The 20,159-nt window shown below is 45.8% G+C and overlaps 1 protein-coding gene across 2 annotated transcripts in view; it reads left to right on the top strand.

Moving 5' to 3' along the window:
- The window catches only part of NFKB1 (nuclear factor kappa B subunit 1), a 50,976-nt gene that overhangs the window by 23,920 nt on the left and 6,897 nt on the right, over positions 1-20,159 (top strand). For both annotated transcript variants that reach the window (XM_078613434.1, XM_078613435.1), the window contains exons 3-19: positions 254-332; positions 1,699-1,739; positions 2,863-2,961; positions 4,985-5,133; positions 5,783-5,937; positions 6,838-6,996; positions 7,808-7,912; positions 9,440-9,516; positions 10,177-10,315; positions 10,816-11,118; positions 11,770-11,862; positions 13,771-13,800; positions 14,412-14,426; positions 14,839-14,865; positions 16,446-16,766; positions 18,048-18,189; positions 19,842-19,956. In XM_078613434.1, coding sequence (XP_078469560.1) covers positions 254-332; positions 1,699-1,739; positions 2,863-2,961; positions 4,985-5,133; positions 5,783-5,937; positions 6,838-6,996; positions 7,808-7,912; positions 9,440-9,516; positions 10,177-10,315; positions 10,816-11,118; positions 11,770-11,862; positions 13,771-13,800; positions 14,412-14,426; positions 14,839-14,865; positions 16,446-16,766; positions 18,048-18,189; positions 19,842-19,956 — 2,049 coding nt within the window. The remainder of the gene's footprint in view (positions 1-253; positions 333-1,698; positions 1,740-2,862; positions 2,962-4,984; positions 5,134-5,782; positions 5,938-6,837; positions 6,997-7,807; positions 7,913-9,439; positions 9,517-10,176; positions 10,316-10,815; positions 11,119-11,769; positions 11,863-13,770; positions 13,801-14,411; positions 14,427-14,838; positions 14,866-16,445; positions 16,767-18,047; positions 18,190-19,841; positions 19,957-20,159) is intronic.

The raw sequence follows: 20,159 nt of genomic DNA, 5'->3' as shown, positions 1-20,159 counted from the left end.
GGTTGTGTGGCCGGTGGGACCCATGTCGCTCGTCCCAAAGGTAAAGAGTAACAATTATTTTAAACGGTTTCTACGAGAAACTATGACTATCGCAGAATATCCTGCAACATATATATTTTTTTCACTTAGCTTATTTACCACCCGTTGATTTAACATTGCTGATTCGTTGTTATCTCTTGAATGTTGAGTTCAAGGTGGTGGGGGGGAACTGGGTGTTCGTGCTATAATCTGTCTCGATCGTTTTTTTTCGCAGTCGAACTTGGACATGCTGGAGCAGTATAACACCGTGGACATTCGTGCGTTCCACGAATTCGAGGTTCCGCAACCCGTCGGTAAGATTTGGGGCGGGAGAGGGTTGTTTACACTTGTAGACATTTCAGTTGAATTTGCAATTCACTTCACAGGCAGGGCTCTGCAAATAAAAAATATATCTCCACCCTTTTGGTCCAGCCTGTTTGGTGTAACCTAACTTGCAACGGAATTACGTAATAATTGTTTGGTTCTTTCGGTAAAGTCCCGTTTCTAGAAAAATAAAATGTATACAAAATAAAAGAAAAAACACAAATGTACACTCGCCTGGTTCTAAATCGGAGTGAGTGTACTGGCAGTCTATAATGTAGACTGTAACAATGTAGACTGTAGCAATGGCACTGGCAGTATCGACTGCCAGTACACTCACCCAGCTTAATAGCCATTGCTACAGTCTACATTACAGACTGCCAGTACACTCACTCCGATTTAGAATCAGGCCACAGTCTACATTAGTGTTTTTTAGTTTTTTATTATTTTTATTTGATGACTTTTCACTTCATTTATTATTATTTTTCTATCTACGTGACTTTACCGAAAGAACCAAAGAATATGAATTCCTGCAGTCATGAAAGTTTTAAGTAAAAATAGCAAGCAACGGAATGTTCACACACGTGGTAGTGTACACCTCCAGGCATTAATGGAGGGTGCCTACAACAACCGATTGCCCAATGCTCTTAACCAAGAGTAATGGACATGTTGCGAAATACTTATGAAATGGTGCCTATCCCTTTTCAGGGGTAGCAACACACCGCACCGTGATAGACAATGGCCTATGATGATATTCATTTCACAAATGCACGCGGTGTAAGTACTGCAGTAGAAATAAAATGGTTGTATGAGAGGTAATTTCCTGTCGACCGTGTACATGTCAATTAACACCTTTGGCACCCTCGTAAACGGAGATGGTCACATGTCAAGGTGTTATCCAGATTAAATATTTTAGTTGATACATTAAAATCGAAATATATAGCATGAATTGATGGTTTGTATTCAACAACACATGAAATACAGACGATTCGTGCTGCATACAACCACATTTGCCAATGCGATTTGTAACTTGATGTGGTCTGAAACTGTTGTTGTTTTGCTGCCTTGCCCAAGATTGCATTTCCTGTTGAAAAATCGGCAAGATTTGATACACTTTAGCAATTTGTACTTACGTACGTTATTTTTACGCATTCAGTTTTTGTGACTTGCTTACCTTTCCTATACCTTGGAATCCTATGGGTTTTTATATTGCCGTTGTCATTTTCTTAACATCTGTGAAAAAAAGAGCTTAATATCTCATCGCATCCCTCCAGGAAATAAAGATTCCGAAATGCTTTGGTTGGGGAAAATGGACTGTATATTTATTCAAAACAAAATGTGCCTCATTGTGCATTTCAGTGATTGGACCTTACCTGCAAATAACAGAGGAGCCTAAACAGGTGGGTTGGTGCGCTTCTGGAAAGCCCCTAAACGCGAGAAGCAGTCACGTGGTCCCAACCCGCAGTAACCCAACCCCCACACCATGGCAGCAGTCCAACGGAAAGTCCCGGGATTTCAGCAGTCATTTGTATCACGCTCTGTGTTGTGTGTGTATATATAGAGAGAGAAGAAGATGTTCTGGCCACTTTTGTTGACTTAAGTTTCTTCTCTTGGGGTCATGGTTTTCAGAGTAATCAGATGTTTGATTAACGTCTACATAGTGAGCCATATTAACGTTTTTTTTGGGGTGTTTGATCGCGTGAATATAAATGCGCCGTTGAATTGATCTCCGTAGTAAATGCATCAGCGGTTAATATTGCATTAATAACGGAGATAAACAGTTGAATAGAATGTGTGATATCACAAGAAGTAATCCATATTGCTGTGGTGTCTAATAAGATAAGAATTGCCATGCCTGTATCCACTCCTTATTGACGCACTCGCATTCCCAAGCAAGCTCATGCAGTACACAGTATACGCAAACAAGGACACTGATTCATCATTGGGTTTTTGGATAGAGGCCGTGCAAGAATTCGTCCATAAACCCTCATCCACCGGTCATATTTATTACTGCTTCAGCACACAGATGTGTTGGAGAGTAAACTCACAGCATGCAAATAGGTACGACGTTTCACTGTCATCAGGCTAACAGCTCAGATCTCAGAATTTACCAACCCTTCTGTCAATCCAGGTTACACCAAACAGGCTGGTTGGTGATGGTTGGCAGAGAGAGATTGTGGCAGGACCAGCTCAGATATCACTCGCCACTGATATCAGCCTTGATCGGGAACCCAACTCAGTTTGCCGAGTTCATAGTGTACTGTGCTAGTCACTGTTTGAGATAGGTAGAGGTGCAGCCCTGCAATTTCTTGCTCACACCACAGCCGGCAGAAGGGCCTCCACAAGATGGAGCTCTATTGAGAGAGAGCCCCCCTCTGTGTAACATAATAAAATAAGATTCACGTGTAATTTTTTTAATAAACCACACTTATCATTCCAGGACACGGCACCACTAAATTTTTACTTGTCAACGCCCGGTCGATGTGACGGTAATGCGAACGTTGCACACGTATCTCGTTGCAGAGAGGTTTCCGCTTTCGCTACCCCTGTGAAGGCCCGTCGCACGGAGGGCTGCCCGGTTGCTCGAGCGAGCGCAACAAGAAGACCTTCCCCACCGTCAGGGTACGAAACACAAAAAGGGGGCCGTGGTGGGGAGGGCTATTGCGGTTGTATATACGGAGGAACCCACGCTATACGGGTTTGCTAACCATACTTATTCTGGTCAACAGATGAATGACAACATCGTGGCTACAACCGAAGATGATTTTTGTTAATGTAGATTTTTTTTTATCGAACGGTTCCCCAATTTCATTCTGACTGTTATCCGGGTGGGGTGGTGAGGTGGGGGCAATGCCGTGGGACGGAGTATCTATTTGGATGATCGCGCTGAGCAGTCTGTTTTTTTTTACGTCTGCTTTGTGAAAAATCGTCGGCAGTGGAGTTGGCCAGCGAAACATCTTGAAGCAGGAGTCTCTTGAATATGAGTCTCGAGACTCAGTGATGCTTTTCTGAATTAGCAATAATATCATAAAATATAGTGGTGCAAATCGTGTTGCATAAAATGTGTTAAAGATTAATTTGCTGTACGTATGTATGTACTGTATAGCATATGTGCAGGTGTAATGTGTGTTAACAGGTATAAGGAAATTGTACATCAACATATTGAGCCAGGACTGATTGGCTGTCCTTCAAACATTGTAGGCCTTGGGGATTTTGGTAATGCCAGCTGTCTATTTACATTCACTCATACCAGAAGGCATACGTGTGTGCTACATTAAAATTAACCCGATGAGTCATTGGGAATACAGCAACTATATTGTCTCCATAAGCCACACGGGCCGTGTCCACGTAATTTTCTGCAATAATCTTAGCGTATTTTTAAGATTGACACTTGCGAAATATCATATGGATGAGAAGAAATGAACAAATAACTCTTATTGTCTAACGGGTTTGCGCAAGACGCATATGGGGAACCTTTTCGCAAGCCATTTCACCAGAGCTCAACATGTATACGAGAGATTATGTGAAGAGATTTATCTCTTTGGGAAACAATTTTGGAGCGTCGAACATTGTTGTGCTCGTGAAACGGTCGAGAGTCTTGACCCTGTATTGTATATCAGTGCCTCCCCAGCCTGTAGTCCGCACAACCACCGGTGCTCCAAAAGGCCCGTGGGATATGGTCCGAGGAACTGTTGGCACTATTGCAGATAAATACGCTTTCGGGTAGATGTTAATTTTTGATTAATATTTTAGTGGAGCATTGCAGAGGTTGCAAACGGGTTTTGATTCCTTACCCGTACCCGGCCGCACCAGGGTCGCAAACGGGTACCCGTACCCGTACCCGGCCGGGTAGCCGGGTATCGGGTAGGGTACGGGTACGGGTACCCGATTGCGACCTCTGGGATGAAGCTATGTTGCAGGCGCGGGTGGGTTGATTCTAGGAACTTGAATTGTGAGAAGAGACAAGACGTTGGGAAATGAGTGACAAACGGTTACTCACCAGTGACTCACGGCCTACCCATACCCGTACCCGGCCGCACCAGGGTCGCAAACGGGTACCCGTACCCGGCCGGGTACGGGTACCCGGGTATCGGGTAGGGTACGGGTATCACTTGGAGAGAGAGACACACGCAAACTCCAAATATACAGTCATCAAGGTTGGGATCTAATCCATGACCTCCCTGTATACCAGGCGAGGCAGTTCATTTTTTTACTTAAAACTTTCGTGACTGCAGGAATTCATATTCTTTGGTTCTTTCGGTAAAGTCACGTAGATAGTAAAATAATGCTAAAAAGAAAGTTAATATCTCACCACCGTGGCGGCCAAATCTAGAGTGAGCGGCTCACAACTGGAAGCTTGTGAGTTCAAATCCTGGTTGGAGGCTGACTCCACCCATCATCTTGATTTGAAGCTTTCGTAACTGCAGGAGTCCATACTCTTTGGTTCTTTCGGTAAAGTCCACCCATCATTCTTTGGGGGTTAATAAAATGGAAACCACTTTGTAGGTGAAGTCAACAGTGTTTGTCCTCTGGAGGGGACTTGCCCCCCCCCCGTTATGGGTTGCAGAGAGGAGCTGAGCACCACCTCAATGCTCATAAAAAAAAAAACTGACCTTTTTATAACACACTATTTTCTTTGTTTTAGATCTGCAAACACCGTGGCCTAGCGAAGGTGGTGGTGCAGCTGGTCACCGAGAATGCACCATACCGCCTGCACCCCCACAGCTTGGTGGGCAAGAATGCTGAGAACGGTTCCGTCAGCTGCACCGTGGGCCCGCACGACATGACGGCGATGTGAGTTTAACCTCCCGGCGATTAACGTGGTTGGGCCTACGTACGTATGGTAGCCAACATACGTGAGTGCGTATGTGATGCGACCGAATTTCTGGGAGGCTCAACTGGGGATTGCACGAGGAGCTGCTGGGTCGGTATGAGTATAAAATTGGAATCTCTGGAGCTTCTTGATTCGGACACCGACGCCATCGCTCCAATAATGTTATTTTGTAATGTTTAGTTTTATGTCGCGTCGTTCGTGCAAATTGCATCTCACAATTGCTGAGGAACCACGAGCAAGCGGAAAGACAGCCAAGTGGGTAAGCCGGCACCGAAAATTGCCCAAGCTCTGCGATTATATATTAAGATGTTTACAGCCAGTCCATGAGTGATAACGCAACCTTAGACTGGCACCTCTACACTCAGCCATACCTCATGGTACTAATATGAGGCTGAGTCGACCTAGGGGAGGCCCAGGACCAGTTCAGATAATCGTCACTGGTGTTGGCCTGTGAGCGGGAACCGAACTCGGGCCGCCGGGTTTGTAGCGGTGTGCGCTAACTGATACACTTCCGCTGTACACTTACACACATGCAAATCGCTGCCTCCTTTCTAAGTCGCGCCATTGTTTTGTTTTGGCCCTTGCCACTTGCACCACGCTCCGGGATAGGTTCCCCAGCCTCGGTGTGCTGCACGTCACCAAGAAGAGCGTGGCATCTGTACTGGAGAAGTTGTGGTCAGATGCGCAGATCTCCGGGCTGGCCAACATTGGCAACATCGTTCTTGAGAGCGGCTTCAACAACGTCCACACGCGGGACCTGACGGGTAACGTGCCACAAAGCCACAGCCATCGTGCGCTTTAAATTTCTATTTAAAGCTTTCGTGACTGCAGGGATTCATCTTCTTGGTTCATTCGGTAAAGTCACGTAGAATGGAAATAGTTAAATAATAACAATAAAACTTAATAAAATAATTTTCACAACGTCTGCGCTTCTCGACAGACCTGTTCTTCACCTGAGGACGGCTGCTTGCATTGTGGCCGAAACGTTGCGAGAATTATTTTATTATTATTTTGTTATGTTTTGTTTTTATTATTTTATTATTTTCATTTTACGTGACTTTACCGAAAGAACCAAGAAGATGAAACCGTGCGCTTTGTTACTGTCGTATGCCGTGTTTCGTTTTCAATGTGAGCAACGGCACACGAGAGTGGCCGTCTTGCATAGCTCTGTGTTGATAGCCACGGTGGCGACATGTTAACTACCTCGCCTGGTATGCAGGAAGTCGTGGGTTCGATCCCGATCCTGACGCCTGTATATTTCGAGTTTGCATGTTTTCCCCGTGGTTGCGTGGATTTTTCTCCAGGTCCTACGCTTTTTGAAGCATGCGTTTATACTCGAAAAGTTTAGAGTAATTGACTGCTTTAATTTTCCACGAGATAAGCCACTTCGTTCAGCTATCATTTGTGGCCAGGTGGCTTCTGAAAAAGAGCTATATAGTTCAGTGGGCCTTACCTGATAAAAACATAGTTGAGTTTTAGTTTAGTTTTCTGGTTGTTTCGCGTGTACTTTGAGCTTGCTCTCTCGCGTCCGTACAACGCCGAAATTGCACTGGAGAACTACACTGCACGACCGCGAGAAAAACCTACGGAAACTCGCCCCGACCACGCCGACAATGCAGCTGCTGTAACGGCCTCGACCGTGTGACGCGTTTTCCGCTCGACAGACACGGAGGCGCGGCAGATCAAGAACGACGCGCAGCAGGGTGCCAAGACCATCGACCTGAGCGTGGCGCGCCTCATGTTCACCGCCTACCTGCCCGACAGCAACGGCGTCTTCACCCACCGCCTTGCCCCCGTCTTCTCCAACCCCATCTACGACAGCAGTAAGTCGTCGGCACCTGGCTTGCCACCACGTTTCCTTCACGCGCGTCCCGATCCCGTTTCGCCGCCACTGCCGCTCCGTGTGGAGGACTGACGTTGCTATGGTTCGAATCGCCGACTCCCGAGCCGCGCTCACGAATGGGACGTTCGTTCGTCACCGCGGAGTTAGCGAAGGACCGTTGCGCCAAACGTGTGCAGCGTTCGCATCAACTGCTCTTGCCACCGCCATACACCGCCGTTGCTATTGATCTGTTTGATCCATGGATCACGTGGGGGGGGGGGGGTTGACCAAAGGGGTGGCAGTCCGCTTGGAACGTCGACCGCCAACTGACGTGCGCAATTTGCTGGAGTTTGCATAAATGAAACGACATCCCCAATCCCATTTCATCCCCCACTGGCTCCAAATCCAATCCAAGCCTACATTTCTCGGAGAAAGCACTCACTTTCTTCAAGATCCTTGATGGACTTGTAACTGCCTACCCCTCTTCTCCCATCTCATAACACTCAACTACCTATTGCTTCTCGTCTCCAGGGTGTCACGTCACCCCCAACGTAACTTACCCCGAACGTTGACGCTTAGATTTTTACAAAGTTCACGACAATCTTAAACAAACTGGCTGTATGCCCTGGTATCGGTATTCACTGTTGCTCTTTCGCCACTGCGATGCCGAGTCATTGTGCTAAATGTCAAGATTCCATAATTTCTTATGAAAAGTAATTAGCAGCAAGCTTTAGCTGTGAGCGCCATGCTCATAATCCTGTCTGGGCCGCCATTTTCTTCTTCCACCCTGCGCCCTGTTGACCTTTTCACAGAGGCCCCCAATGCCAACAACCTGAAGATTGTGCGCATGGACAAAACGTCAGGCTGCGTGACGGGAGGCGACGAGGTGTACCTGCTCTGTGACAAGGTGCAAAAAGGTGAGGAGCTTTTCGATTTAAAGCTTTCGTGACTGCAGGGATTCATATTCTTAGGTTTTTTCGGTAAAGTCACGTAGGTAAATACAGCTATCGTGCTGTGACGGTTCCACCTGAAGACGGAAGCTTGTGTTGCCTCCGAAACGTCGTGATTATTTTTATTTTACTTTTATTAATTTAAATTTTTTACCTACGTGACTTTACCGAAAAAACCTAAGAATATGAATACTTGCAGTCACGAAAGCTTCAAATGCAGGGATTCATCTTCTTGGTTCTTTCGGTAAAGTCACGTAGAAGGGAAATAATAAAATAATAAAAATCAAACATAATAAAATACAATTCTCACGACGTTTCGGCCACAAAAGGTCGTGAGAATTGAGGACGGCTGCTTGCGTTGTGGCCGAAACGTCGTGAGAATTGTCTTTTATTATGTTTAATGTTTATTATTTTATTATTTCCCTTCTACGTGACTTTACCGAAAGATCCAAGAAGAAGGTGAGGAGCCACACGCGCAGTGTGCCGATCCAAACGGACGCTGCGAAACCTCTTCAGTTTGTTTATCCCCCCCCCCTCCCCGCAACGTACGATTAGCACGGTTGGCTATGTACGTTGCAAAAGAAGTTCAGCGTACATACAACATTCTTCACTGTGTTGTGCCTGCTCTCTGAGGCTGTCTCCAACGCTCTTCCTTCCGATATTAGGAAACCACCGGAGCTGTGCACTTTCAAATATAGCTTAGAAACTGATTTCCTTAAATAGCTTGTTGTGTTTAGTTTGTCCTTCCCCCGCAACCTCCGATTGGCCACGGTTGGCTACGTATGGTGGGAATGAATTTATACATAGTACATTCATGTATTATGATCAGCTCGTGAACACTTGCCAAAATATATCTTACGTCATCTTCTCTCCCGCTGAATTCCCTCCCCTATTTATGTTTTGGAGTGCCTCTGTTCATTAGTTTATTATGACATCACGCTCTAATGATTGTAACGACTTTCACCATCCCCCGTCATCCCCTCCCCTAATCTTCCTGTCTACTTTTGTTTAATTCAATAAACTGTAACAAAAATAGACAAACATCACAATTCAAAACCCTACTATAGCCTTAGGAGAAATTTTTAAACAGGCAATTACTGGATTCTCAAGTACATGTGTACTTCCAGCAACCATTTGTCAATCCACTGCTGGATGCAGGCCTCATGGTGCGAAGGAAGTTCAACGTACAGGCAGTCCTCGACTTATGAACACCCTTACAACCGCCTGCACTTAGGAACACCCGACTTTGGAACACCCGCACTTACGAACCCGCTTCCATAAATATTTTTTCACATGCACGCACCTGCCCCCCTCCATCCGTGGCTCCACGTTCCCGCTGTGACTTTAACCAAGGTTCCCGATGTGTGTGTCGTCTTGCCGATCGATGATCGGAGTGTGTCGGCGGGCGCTGTCATTTGCTGTGGAAACTGTGTGTGTGCGTGTGAGCGTTGTGTTTACTCATCGATTGGTTGTTGTCTGCCCTATTGTTCCCAGAGGACATCCAGGTGCGATTTTTTCACGACGATTGGGAAGCTTGGGGAAATTTTGGACCGACGGATGTTCACAAACAGGTGACTAAAAAAAATCTGACAAATGTCGTGGGAAAAATGTTTCCTTAGCTTAACACATTACCAAACCTAAACCGTGTTTCCTCTTTTATCTTTAGAAACTTGAATCGTGCTCTTCATTGTCGCCTGCTTTGCATTTGGGCCTTTGACAGTGGTGCACAAGTACAAATGACAACTCAATACTTTTGTAAAAACAAAACGCTATTCTAATGAGGAAAATGTATAATAGGCAAGGTTTTTGGGTAATAACCGTTCATAGCCGAGAAGTTCTATTTCTGAAAACGTCGCCTGTGATACATTTCTCCTCGTTAAGGGAGTGTTTTTATTTATTTAACGTTTCGTACTGCGGCTGTGGCGAAGTCCAAACGATTAAACACGTCACCGACGAATGTTCCATCCATGCAATATTGTGGCGGTGTCGCTGCGATCCACGCAGCGTCTACTGCTGCCGCCTTAGATTGGTTGAACAAATTTTGCATTCAACTATAACACGTTTTAGTGTTAACGGTCGTTTTCCATCCTGCCATACGTACGAAGAAGAATTGACGAATGTAAAGACCTATATTCGCTTAATGTAAACCGTTAACGAATCGCAGACAATAGCAGGCATCGAGGGGCTTGGATTCGACGACGATTCGAACGACCTCCTCTCTCCCCGCGCAGTACGCCATCGTGTTCAAGACGCCGCGTTACTGCAACGTGGACATCAGCAAGTCGGTCACCGTGTTCGTGCAGCTGAGGAGGAAGTCGGACAGTGAGACGAGCGAGGCGAAGCCGTTCATCTACTACCCGCAGAAACAAGGCACGTCCCCGCGATTGTCGCACGGCCAGTCATCGCTCGGCCGTGCTCGGTGCGGTTCGCTCTTAGGCGTGTTGGCTCTTCACTTGTTTTTCGGGTAAATTTACAGCTTGAGAAATGATTATTCCCGTTTGGCCGCAATGGATTGTGGGTTGGGACAGTGCTGCCCCCCTACTGTGTGGAACAGAGGTCACTCAGAAACGCATCTCTACTTCCGTGGGCTACTCCCTAATATGAAAGGTTGGGAGATTTCTACCTGGATTACTTCATGGTATGACGTGACACCGATCGCGTTTGTACACGCGCAACGCTTTTGCCAGTTCACTGCTGGAAGAAACCTCTCCACGTCATGTCGGTCTCGGGCAGCGTTGACCGCACCTCACGCCGTTCAATGCATTTTGCTCGCACGATCTGGATGAAATTTTTGGGAGTGGGGGGGCAAGAAGAGAATCGTTTTTTATTTTTTATTTCTAAAACGTCCTCTGTTCCTTCTTCCATTGCAGACAAGGAGGAGGTGGCCCGCAAGCGGCAGAAGACGCTGCCGCACTTCTCGGACCACTTGGGCGGCGGCGGCATGGGTGGTGGCATGGGTGGTGGCATGAGTGGAGGCATGGGTGGAGGCATGGGTGGAGGCATGGGTGGAGGCATGGGTGGAGGCATGGGCTCCACCTCCATGGCTCCTGGCACTGGCGGGGGCGCCACCGAGTTTTTCGGTGGCCCGAGCATGGAGGACCCGACGGGAGGCTCCTACAGCACGTTGGGCGGCGGCGGTGGCGGCAGTATGTGGAGCCACGGCAGCCACTCCGGTACGCTCGTCGCGGTGCGGGGATTTGTGATGCGCTGTGAGGGGAGATCAATCCTGACCGTTGGTCATCGTCTCCATCAACGTTATTGCCAATGCCATTGCTACATTCGTCGTCGTCATCGTTATGATTATAGTAGTAGTTTTACCCTTTTAAACTGGTACAAAACTGACACCATGATGCCTTGAATAAAGCTGGCAGTTTTGTACCAGTTTAAAAGGGTAAAAACCTACTACTATATTTTGCCACTGGTAAAAGAGATCTCATAGAGTAATCGTTATGATTCACAGTTTGTACATAACGTACGACTGACCACACACTTATATATTAATCACCACTGCTTAGTAAAGGCCCAAAGGCCAAAGATGCTAAACGGCCAGCAACAAACAGCATTATACTATTGAAGGTTAACGCTTGTCACCATAATAAGCCACTGTCAATCCACTGCTGTATGAAGGCTTCCCAAGGTGTCGTCTTAACCCACCTACCATTCACAACAACTTCTAGGTCCCCTATGAATGTGTTCAACATGATTCGCGCCTCCGATTAGCACGGTTGGCTACGTACAGTGTGAAAGAAGTTCAACATACTTACATACGAGCCTCCGTGATGCCGAAATGACTGTGCGCTGTGTGGTGTGTGCTGGTCGTGCAGACTTTAGCGGTGGATTCAACTTTCAAACAAACGCCATGAACATGAACTTCTCTGAGCTCACTCTGCCAGGCCTGGCACCTCCTCATCAGCAAGGTGTGTGGTGCCCAAAGACACTCAACTGTGATCGAGATCTCCCTTGCAGAAGCCCTCCTCGAGTTTTTCACCTGACTATCTCATGCTGCACGACTGTTATCTAGAACGTTGGAGGCAAGGGTTAATGGATCACGTGAATCTGTCAATTCCCCCCCCCCCATACCTGTTGGAGTTTGTGGTACAGCAAAGTGGATGTGACCGTTTCCTACCACACTCGTTAGACAGCAGTTGACCGAACATGCCAGCGCACGACCATCTTATCAAATAATCTTGACACTTCACGAGCCTTAATCTGGGTACAAACGCCATCGTCATTGTCAATCTGGATGCTGCTGGACTATCAGTTCAGAGGTCGTCGGTTCAATGCTCGAGTGTGGCAATTGAAACTATGGGTAAGTTTCTTAAATACCCCCCGCCACCACCTACTCAGCGGTGTCAGTGGTTTACACCACAGTTAGTCATTGGGCAGTTGGTGAGACTGTAAAGTTCGGGTACTTCCACCTCTTCTCAGACATCTGACCAGCATGGAAGAGGAGGCCAAAAAATACCCTCTAGATGGGGATGTCTGGAGCTTCCCCGAGTAAAGTCCCTTCCGCCAGCGTTTCTGTGAGCAACAACGTGCAGGACAGCACCTTTATTTCTGTTGTTTATTTAACACATAGGCTTTCACGACTAATATTCATAATGAAGGGTTTTTTTGGGTTAGATATATGGATGTATGTTGAATTTCTTTGGCACCGTTCGTAGCCAGCCATGCCTATGGGAGGTGTATAAATATAAGTGTGTCGTTAATCCACCACCACTCGACACAGCCAATCAGTAAGGTTTGTCACGTGAACAAAACGTGCCAATTAGCAATTACTTCAACACACCTGTGTGATGGCGAGTAAACTCAAAACATTTATGATTGAGTATGACGTTTCGCTGGCGATTACTGTTTATGGTACATGTCGTTTGCGAATGGCGTGGTATTTCATCACCTAAGGAAAGAAGCTGGAGTTAATGCGGCCAATAAAATAACAAGCATATAAAATGAACATAATTTCACATACATTGCTCAGCGGTAGAGCGAGCGGCCCGCAATCGTAAGGTTGTGAGATCAAATCCTGTTTGGGGGTTGAACTCATCCCTCTGCGGGTCGGTGACACGAGCATCGCTTTGTGGGGACGTCAACTGTGGTCGTCCTATGGAGAGACTCGCACCCGTCATAGTAATGTGGAATCTCCACCGCCATAAACAGGAACTAAGCGCCCGCCTCATTGCTCATTCGAGCAGGATAGTCGCTTCGAGTGACGATGTTCTTCAGTGCAGAATCGTTTGCCATTCTACATTAGGCAACTCCAAAAGGACGGGTAGGAGTGGTTAGCTGGTTGCCCTGTAGACGGCACATTGCGTCGTGACTCGTTCCCCTGTCGGTGCGTTATTTGACATTAACTCGCGCACTTGTGGGAATGGTTATTATACTTGTTCAAGGTTGGCTTTTGTTTCTCAGATTAACGCTGTCGGCTACCGCGATAATCCAACGGAGGGGCTATGGCTTGAGTTGATGCAGTAATACCTCACAATGACTAAAAGTTAGTCACGTCCCATGCTGTGTTTATCACAGTTAAACAAAAATTTTGGAAAGTACCTAAGAGATTCGGCAAGCACCGGGCACAGTGCGTACAATACATTAAAGGTCACATTCTCTTTTAGTCTGATGCTGTGTGCATTCTTCAACTCTTACTGAGTTACCCGTGGGTACAAGGTGGTAGATCCCCCCCCAGTCGTCTGGTATTAAAGCTGCTGCGGTTGTTCCTGGTCTAGTCACAGTTGCTCTTGTGAGCGGAGACCGAGGATCACAGAGCAAGTGTTTGAGTCGAACTTTTCAACTTACCCCATCTTTTTCAAATCTCTCTTGGCATCTAGATATTGCTGGTATCAACTACGCTTACCAGGGTGAGTATTCATTTTATCTATACATTGTGCTTTGTTCATCGTCATCATTCACCATCATCATCATCATCACCATTAGCTGTGTGCATTGCACTTCTTACCATTATGCTGCAGTGTAATAATTATTTAGATTTTAATCTAAGTCCATTTATTACTTTTTGGTAATGGTTTCAGTGATATATACATGTTCTCTAATCTATGCATCTAAATTTAATTTAAAGAATGAATATGTTTTGTTCGAGATGTTTTATGTAAATTATTATTAAAATTATAATATTATAAATGTGTTAAAAATATACACACTCTTTAGTTTTTTACTTGAAAGAACACTACTGATTAATTGTAATTTTGCCATTCATGTTCTTTGAACTGTACATTTTTTTTACTTTTATATTAAAATGTTGTAACGTAAAGGGAAAACGTGTGGTTAGAAGAAGTACATTTCCTGTATGGGTCCCGGGAAACATGAAACTGTAAAATGTCTCCACGTAACAACATAGCGCTTCAACACAGCATGGCGATTATTAGTTTATTACTGCCTACTACATTGCTGTCTTGAAATTAGATAAATATTATAACTGTGTTTTATATTTTCCCCCCTTTTTTTTTATCAGGTCTTGAATTTGACGGTAAGCGTTGTCCATTCCTTTATGATTCCTATTCTCATACCCTCGGCTGTTTTGATCATCCATACACTTTAACATGCATTTTAAAAACGACTTTAAATGCTATTTATCTGGAAGTTATTTGAATACAATACATTTTGGATGTATGTTCAACTTATTTAGCACCGTACGTAGCCAAGCGTGCTAAGCGGAGGCGTAGGATGTATATATAGATCGTGTTACATCAAACAATATCTCGTTACGCGACAACTCAATAATATTTTGTGGCAATAGCATTTCAAAGCGGTAAAAACTCACGCGCGCACACTCACGGGTTTTGATCACGAATGTAATTACAATTTAACGTGCAAGGAGAAAGGCGTGCGGCTAACCACGGCTTTTTTTGTTGTTGCTGCTTCGGTGCTGTTGTCTGCAGGCTCCGGTGGCGTTCAAGGTTCAGACGGTGAGTGTGTGCGTGCTCCTGGCAACTCATGTCAGAAACGACGCTTCTCTTGTTTGAATAGGCGGGGAGGGTGTGGGTTGTGTCAGACGTAGCCTGGTGGACGAGCGACCCCCAGTGTCTGCAGACAGAAACGCACGCCTGGATGTCGCGTAGATCATGCACACGGCATCACGATGATAAGCGTCAGTTGCACGATGCACACGATCTTAATTCTGCACTTATTTTGAAAGCCTCAACCTTTTTGTGCCGTTTATATAATGCAATTCTGCTTTTAGTTTGAGTATATTAGCAATGCGGTTGTATACATTCACAGAGTATTATTGGCAGTAATATTGAGGTTACTTTAAATAAATAAAAAATATTTAGGCAACCTCTGTCACAGATCTTCTTGTATACAACTAAACATATTAATAATTTTACATGTGTATAATCTTCTGCATAGTTGATATTCTATACTATGCATTCAATTGTTAATAAAAGATAGAATGTTATCATGCCACCTTTTACAGAAACGGTGTCAGTGTAGTTTTGATTCATGTAAAGTATTTGCTGTGTGTTCCACTATTAGCAGTAATAGGCCTATCGATCCCATGCAAAACAAATGCTCGTAGTTATTTCGACACAAAACCTCTTTATGTAACGATATTTGTTAGACAACCCATCAGCCGTACTGCCTTCTAGCAGTGCATAATTTCAGCAACATTGTTTTAAGAGAAACTGTTGACCAGTTTCAACATTCAGTGTCTTACCAGCAGTCAGGCTTGCTTTAAACTAAATAATTTGCGTCGTTGTGGCGAATATACAGTAGACTCGATTATCCGCGCTAATGATGGGGGAGGACAGCCGTGGATAATACAAATTGCGGATAATCCAAAAATATACATTTTCCGCATATCTCTATGCCAAAAAACCAAGTTAAGGTTAAAACCACACGCTTCCATTTATCTGCCATCGCACAGTTTCGTAAATTTAAAGTCACAATAAATGATCGGATAAATAATTAAAAATGAAGCACAACTGACGATTTTGAGTGTTACTCTTTCGATTTTGAACGAATACTAACAATCAACCGATCGATGCGTATGCTCAGTGATAACACTTTCCTGCTCCCGCGCAGAAGTCTCAGCTCACTCAGTGGATAGCAGAGCCACGCTAATCAAATCAAACGCCGCCCCCTGTTGTAAAGATATGCAACTACTGTAGAGGTCGATCACATGGATTTTGTTCGGTTAAAGCACGTGACTTGTTCTACACATTTCCAAGAATAACAATGTATAAATGTTTATAGATGATTAATTTGGGCTTGAAGGTTATTAATTCATGTCAAAATATCAGGTGCGCGGTTAATCCGCAAATCTGATAAACCGCACGCAGATAATTATCGAGAGTCTACTGTATATAAAACAAAGTTGACTCGCCTTTAAGCAAGCACATGGCGCTCTATGTGAACATGGGTACAGGGGAAGGAGACAAATGTGGCTTGCGCATAGCAGCGCGCTCACTCCGTGTGCCGAGATCTGCAAGGCTAAACGTGAGACATTTATCTCTTTTTTTTCTGTCTGCGGTCGTGTTCGCATTAGGGATGGAAGCATTCGAGATTATCAAGCGCCCGGACGAGGAGGACAGCGACAGCGACAGCGACGACGACCACCTGGAGACCGACGCGGCGATGGAGGAGATGCGGCCGACCGTGCACTCCTTCCCGGTGGCGTCGCCGTTGCTCAAGGAACGCGAGCGGCCCGGGTTCGTTCCGCTCAAGCCGGCTCACGTGGTCGGCCAGAGTCCCAAGAAGGTCCCCTTCGTCCGCGAGTCCCCGCAGCCCACGAGGAAGCCTGCGGAAGCTCAGACACCGAAGGTCACCGTGGGGAAGCTGGTCAAGGACTCGGCCGTGCAGACCCCCGGTGCGTCCAGTGTGATTAACATTGTCATCATCATCATCAGAATCAGAAAGGGTTTTATTCGCCATGAAAGTTTGCACAAACAAGGAATTTACTATGGCAGGAAGGTGCATACATTCAACATGTAGGAATCTTAAAACTTAAATAATTATCAGCCACGGATCTATCAACTGGCTGGATGGAGGCCTTGCCCACAAGCTGGCACCATCTGTCATTGTCTTGGGGATGTAACAGTCAGTTTCTGCAGAAGAACTGATGTCATCACTCCATTTCCTCTTGGATGTATTCACTACTTTGGCTGCCACTCTGTCTTGGCCACTGGTCATCATCTTCTTTCCATGACCTGCCCTGCCCAAAGTTCACTTTTTCAACAGTCAATATGATACCACTAACCTGCTTATATATGTTCTCTAATTCACCTGTTCATCTTTCTGCCTCTCGGCATATTCCAAGCATGCACCTCTCCATGCATCTTTGTGCACTTTTTAGCTTTTTTTGCACTCATTTTATTTGTAAAACTTTCCATGCTTACGATGTACGTATATGTATCTTGAATCTCTTTTGCACAGTACGTAGCTAACCATACTCATTGGAGGTAAGATGCATAGCGCTGTGAGCGAGTGGCTTCACCGTGCTTGGGTGGGTGGGTGTTGTAGTTGGGTGGGAAAGTCATGGTAAGTGAGTGGGTAGGAGGGAGAGTGGACGAATGAGTGAGTGAATTAGAGGGTGTAAGGTCGAGTGGGTGGGTGTAAAAGCTATTGGTTGAGAGATAGAAGGGGGGTGGATGAGTGAGTGGGTGAGGAGGTGGGTTATTTTATTGTCCTTTCTCCCGCACCTCCGATTAGCGCGGGTTGGCTATGTACGGTCACCGAAAGAGAATTTCAACATACATACGTAATTAACCTAAATTTCGATTTAAAGCTTCGTGACTGCAGGGATTCATCTTCTTGGTTCCTTCGGTAAAGTCACGTAGAAGGGATATAATAAAATATTAAAAATAAGCCAATAAAATAATTCTCACGACGTTTCGGCCACAATGCAAGCAGCCGTCCTCAGGTGAAGAACAGGTCTGTCGGAAAGATCTGCTTGCGTTGTGGCTGAAACGTGGTGAGAATTCTTTTATTATTTTTATTTATTATTTTATTATTTCCCTTCTACGTTACTTTACCAAAAGAACCAAGAAGGGGTAATTAACCTAATCAGAGTAATAAAAAAAATAGTTTGACCTGAAGAACGCCCCGTTGAGCCTATGTGCATGCGTGCGTGTGTGGGTGCCCCGCGCAGGCAGGCATCTCGAAGCGTCCCTGCTGCTTCTAGCCGAGCGCACGGCGAAGGCGCAGAAGGACTTTGCGATAACGGCCGACGTGCGCATGCTGCTCGCCCCTCAGCGCCACCTCACGGGTGTGCAGGACGACAACGGGGATGCGTGAGTTGCCGCTCCTTCCTTTCACGCTGGTTGGCTCGCTCGCTCCTTCTCTGTCTGTTCCTCCCACGCTCACCCTCCTCCCCGCTAACCCAGGGGTCGGCAACCAAAACAACAAGAATTTGGTAAAAACAACAGCAAATATTTCAAAAGCCGCAATGCAGGTGGTGAATACGGGACAGCGGTCCTTAATAAATAATGTCACGAAGCAGTCCTTAGTGAGCTGCATCCAGCTCCTGAGCCCCAAGTTACCAACCCCTGTCCATGGTAAACTGGACTTCCATGGTGAACTGGACTTCTATGGTCAGGGGGTCAGCAACCAAAATAACAAGAATTTTTATTGTATTATGTTTTATTTTTATTCTTTTATTATTTCCCTTCTACGTGACTTTACCGAAAGAACCAAGAAGATGAATCCCTGCAGTTACGAAAGCTTTAAATCGAAACGAGAGGGGGCTTTTATTACTATTTTTATTTTCAAGATCCGCACTGCAGTCCTTCAAGTGCCGCATGCTGTTCCAGAGCCACAAGTTGCTGACCCCTTCCCTAGTCACTCCCCCCTCGCCCCTCCCCCTGCGCCCCCCCCTCACTCCTGGGGCTGTACACGTGCACGTTGATGAACAAGTGAAAATAAATGTTAGCAGGCAATGGCCCAAAGGTCGCAACCGGGTACCCGATACCCGTACCCTACTCGATACCTGGCTACCTGTACCCGGCAGGGTACGGGTAGCCTACCCGAAATGAGTGACAAACGGTTACTCACCAGTGACTCACGGCCTACCCGTACCCGGCAGGGTACGGGTACGGGTAGGCCGTGAGTCACTGGTGAGTAACCGTTTGTCACTCATTTCGGGTAGGGTACGGGTACGGGTAGGGAACGGGTACCTGTACCCGGCCGGGTACGGATACCCATTTGCGACCCTGGTGCGGCCGGGTACGGGTAAGGAATCAAAACCCGTTTGCGTCCTCTGCAATGGCCCTTACCTCAAAGGGAAGTTTCAATTGCCCAAGTGTCCATTGGTTAGCAGATCAAAAGATTATGGTAGAACTTAAATGTTTAAGGATTTGAACAACCGATGAAAGTTATGCAGTCGTTGGTTAAAACAAACACTCTTAGTCTTAAAACAAGTAAATAATTTGCAGAAGTAAAATGTGCTTCTTTATTGCGTGATGGTTGATGACATACGATAAATGTGGGTGATGACATCAACAGGTCACCACGGTGGCTCAATGTTAACTCCCTTGCCTGGTATGTAGGAGGTTGTGGATTCGATCCAGACCCTCTCACGCCTGTATATTTGAGTTTGTATGTTCTCTCTCCCCGTGGTCGCATGGATTTTTCTCCGGGTTCTCTGATGTTTCCCTACATATTAAGAAACACACATTTAGAGCATTTGGCTGCAATAAATTTCCACACGGTCAGCCACTTCGTTGAGCTATCAATTGCGGCCAGGTCGCTTCTGAGAAGGAGCTACAGAGCTCAGTGAGCCTTGCCTAGTAAAATTAAAATAGTTTAGTTTTTTTGTTTAATTTGCCCAATATCAATTTGGTTGAATTGACACTTGGGCATCGGTTGGTTATGGGTGGTTTGACTGAGTCGCTGTGCCGTTATGAGGATGATGATGATGACAACAGTGTCGGTGCTGATGTTGCAGACCTCTACACCTGGCTGTGATTCACCAGAGACAACTCGTGGTGCAACAGCTCCTGCAGGTCATCGTGACCATCCCTCACCAGAATATCGTCAACTTGCCCAATGACCTCAAGCAGGTAAATCAACAAGATGTTTACCGATCGACGGATTGCCAATGTCTGAAATCCACCAGGACGTTGCACCTGTATCCCGGCACTCGTGATTACTGCCATGTGCAAAAATTTTCACGGAATCGGCCAAATGTCTTTAAGCGTCATCCTCACAAAAATTATTCTCGTTGACCGAGTGGCTTTTGATTCCATTCACTGCAAGCAAGGAA

This window comes from Lampetra planeri, chromosome 41, assembly GCF_965212315.1.
Source record: "Lampetra planeri chromosome 41, kcLamPlan1.2.h2, whole genome shotgun sequence".
NCBI classification, from domain to species: domain Eukaryota; kingdom Metazoa; phylum Chordata; class Hyperoartia; order Petromyzontiformes; family Petromyzontidae; genus Lampetra; species Lampetra planeri.
Note: the sequence above shows the minus strand (reverse complement) of the source record. Positions and strands in the feature narration are given on the sequence as shown.